Below are 2,320 nucleotides of genomic sequence, written 5' to 3' on the forward strand. Positions count from 1 at the left end.
GTGTTAAATCATGTGAATAATAACTTATTATAATTGTCTTAACAGTAAGTATTGTGCTTTTAAAACTGTTTTATTGAAGATCTGAGTTCTAATCGACAATGCTGACAAATTCAAGTCTGTCGGTTGATTAAATCTTTGGTTCTGGCAGTTCTGTGTTCTAAGCTCATGTCAAGGCATTTGTTTACATTCAAGCGCGGTAGACTTTTGAATTTCTTCCGCCTGTTTCTTCGCCGTTAATTCCAGTCGGCCAAATATGCCAATGGCAGGATTTCGTCAGGTCTGCAGCAGGATTTGTCGGCAGATTGTCGACAGAATGCGCCATCAGAAAATGATGGCAGGTATGTCACGTGACCGCAAGCCTGCGTACTATTCAACTTTTGAAAGAATCGGATGCACTACAGAGACATTGTTTGTACGATTTACAGTCTTCGTATTTACCAGTATTTACTAATTCTTTGCAATTCTTCATTTCCTACATTTTTAATTTGAAATACTTTTTGTTTTATGCGTAATAATCAAAATGGTTAATTGCTGCGTCCGCGGTTGCCAAAATAAACCAGTCTGCAATGCACGAAAACCTAACCCTCAAAGGCCACCAATAACCTTTCATCGGTAAGTATAAAAACACTGAAATTACATAGGCGTTACAGAATAAATCGGTTACCCAACGTATTTTTGTTAATTAACAAATAATATAGAATAATATACTTTGGAAGAGTTTTTGTCTTTCACAGCAGATACAAGAAGAAGAAATTCTCCTACTCGTTTCCTCTTGTCTCAATCACCAGGTATCAAGCTCGATTTTTTAATTAAACCAACTCTTACTAATTCCAGCTCCATGTACCTTCCAAGTGTGTATACACATGTATTTTCCAGAAACATCTTAGAGAGAGTTCCTTCTATTCGGTCTAACACTACAAAGCTCCACATTAAATCTATCGAATTTATTACTACTGTACACGCTTAATAAAAACTGTATAAATTTCTGTTCGAAGTTGACTCTTATTGAATACAATAAACATCACCTCTGTGGAATACAACAATCTATTGACTATTCCAAACATATCTTGGTTACTGTGCTAATATAGTTATGTTAATATTTAGATTTCCATGCGATGAAAAGCGTAAAAAGCAATGGGCTGATGTTATAGGGATAGACGAGAAGGAAGTCCTTGAACAGACAAGAATTTGTTCTGTGCACTTTACGGAGGACATGTTCGACAGGAGAATGCTGTACACGCTCCTTCGAAAGCATGCTGTGCCTCAGGTAAGCATATGTACGGAAAGTGACAATATATAAATGAGTTCAATGCTTCCTGTGCCCCTTGAAGCGATGCAATTTTCGTTTGGAACGTTTATTTCTCTGAATAATTTATGAGACTCCTCTTGTATCATTGAGGAAATCTGGTGTACTTATTTATAATATCTTTTGGTAATTTTTTAGTTGCTTCTTAATGGAAAAAAGGTACCAATGTGTCCGTCAAAATCGATTGTAGTAATTGAAGACAGTTCTGAAGATATGGAAATTAATGTGGAGCAGTAAAATGTTACTTCAAAGCCAATAAAATCAACTGGCTCTAATGACTATACGTAAGTGAATGAAACACTGACGTTTACATAATTTTCAGAAATTGGTATACTAACAATACCGAGAAACAAGTAACCGAGTTAGTGTGACAGGGAAACAGCAGTTTCATCTACTATGATATTCAAGTGTCCAGGAAAGGCAGTATAGAGGAAACAATCTATTGATCAGCTAAAGAGATTTACTCATGAAATCCAAACGCTGCAACAAACATCAAGGTGGATAGAGAATGCAGTAATGGGATTGAAATATTTGAATAATTTTTATGAATAACAATCGTACGAGAACGTCCTTTCCTCTTTTCTGTAAGTATTCAATATTTTTGTTAAATTTATGCAAACAAAAATCTGGTTACGTTAATTTGACTAATTTGTTAAATTAAGATAATTTTGTTTTATACAAGGTGAGTCATCTAACGTTTGCACCTCAAATATCTTTGCTCTTTTTAAAGATACGTTAAATACAGGTAGCCCTCCTTCAACACGGCATCTTATAACACGGTTTCGCTATAACTCGATTCGTAAATTGCGCGAACCCTCCTACAACACGGCATCCTATAACACGGTTTCGCTCTAACACGATAAGAGAATTGCAAAAACCTTTGTAAAGTACTGTACTTCTACAGTCGCGGCGAGGCTTGCCGTCTTAAAGATACAATGTTGCCACTGAGATATAATTTAACATTAAACTGAGTTAATAATTTAACATTAAAAAAATTGAAAGAAGGCCTAAGCT

At 35.4% G+C, this 2,320-nt stretch overlaps 1 protein-coding gene across 19 annotated transcripts in view; it reads left to right on the forward strand.

The window, feature by feature from the left end:
* The first annotated feature begins 368 nt into the window (after nucleotides 1-368).
* Nucleotides 369-2,320, forward strand: part of LOC108626531 (THAP domain-containing protein 1-like) — a 7,816-nt gene continuing 5,864 nt past the window's right edge. The window contains exons 1-5 of one of the 19 annotated variants that reach the window (XM_026814901.1): nucleotides 369-408; nucleotides 551-612; nucleotides 717-788; nucleotides 1,105-1,267; nucleotides 1,445-1,890. In XM_026814901.1, the coding sequence (XP_026670702.1) occupies nucleotides 391-408; nucleotides 551-612; nucleotides 717-788; nucleotides 1,105-1,267; nucleotides 1,445-1,543 (414 nt within the window). In that variant the 5' untranslated portion in view covers nucleotides 369-390 and the 3' untranslated portion in view covers nucleotides 1,544-1,890. The other 18 variants (XM_026814907.1, XM_026814904.1, XM_026814908.1 and 15 more) reach the window with 18 other exon arrangements.

The sequence above is a fragment of the Ceratina calcarata genome, unplaced genomic scaffold (genome assembly GCF_001652005.2).
Source record: "Ceratina calcarata isolate Rehan_Ccalc_2016 unplaced genomic scaffold, ASM165200v1 scaffold412.2, whole genome shotgun sequence".
NCBI classification, from domain to species: Eukaryota; Metazoa; Arthropoda; class Insecta; order Hymenoptera; family Apidae; genus Ceratina; species Ceratina calcarata.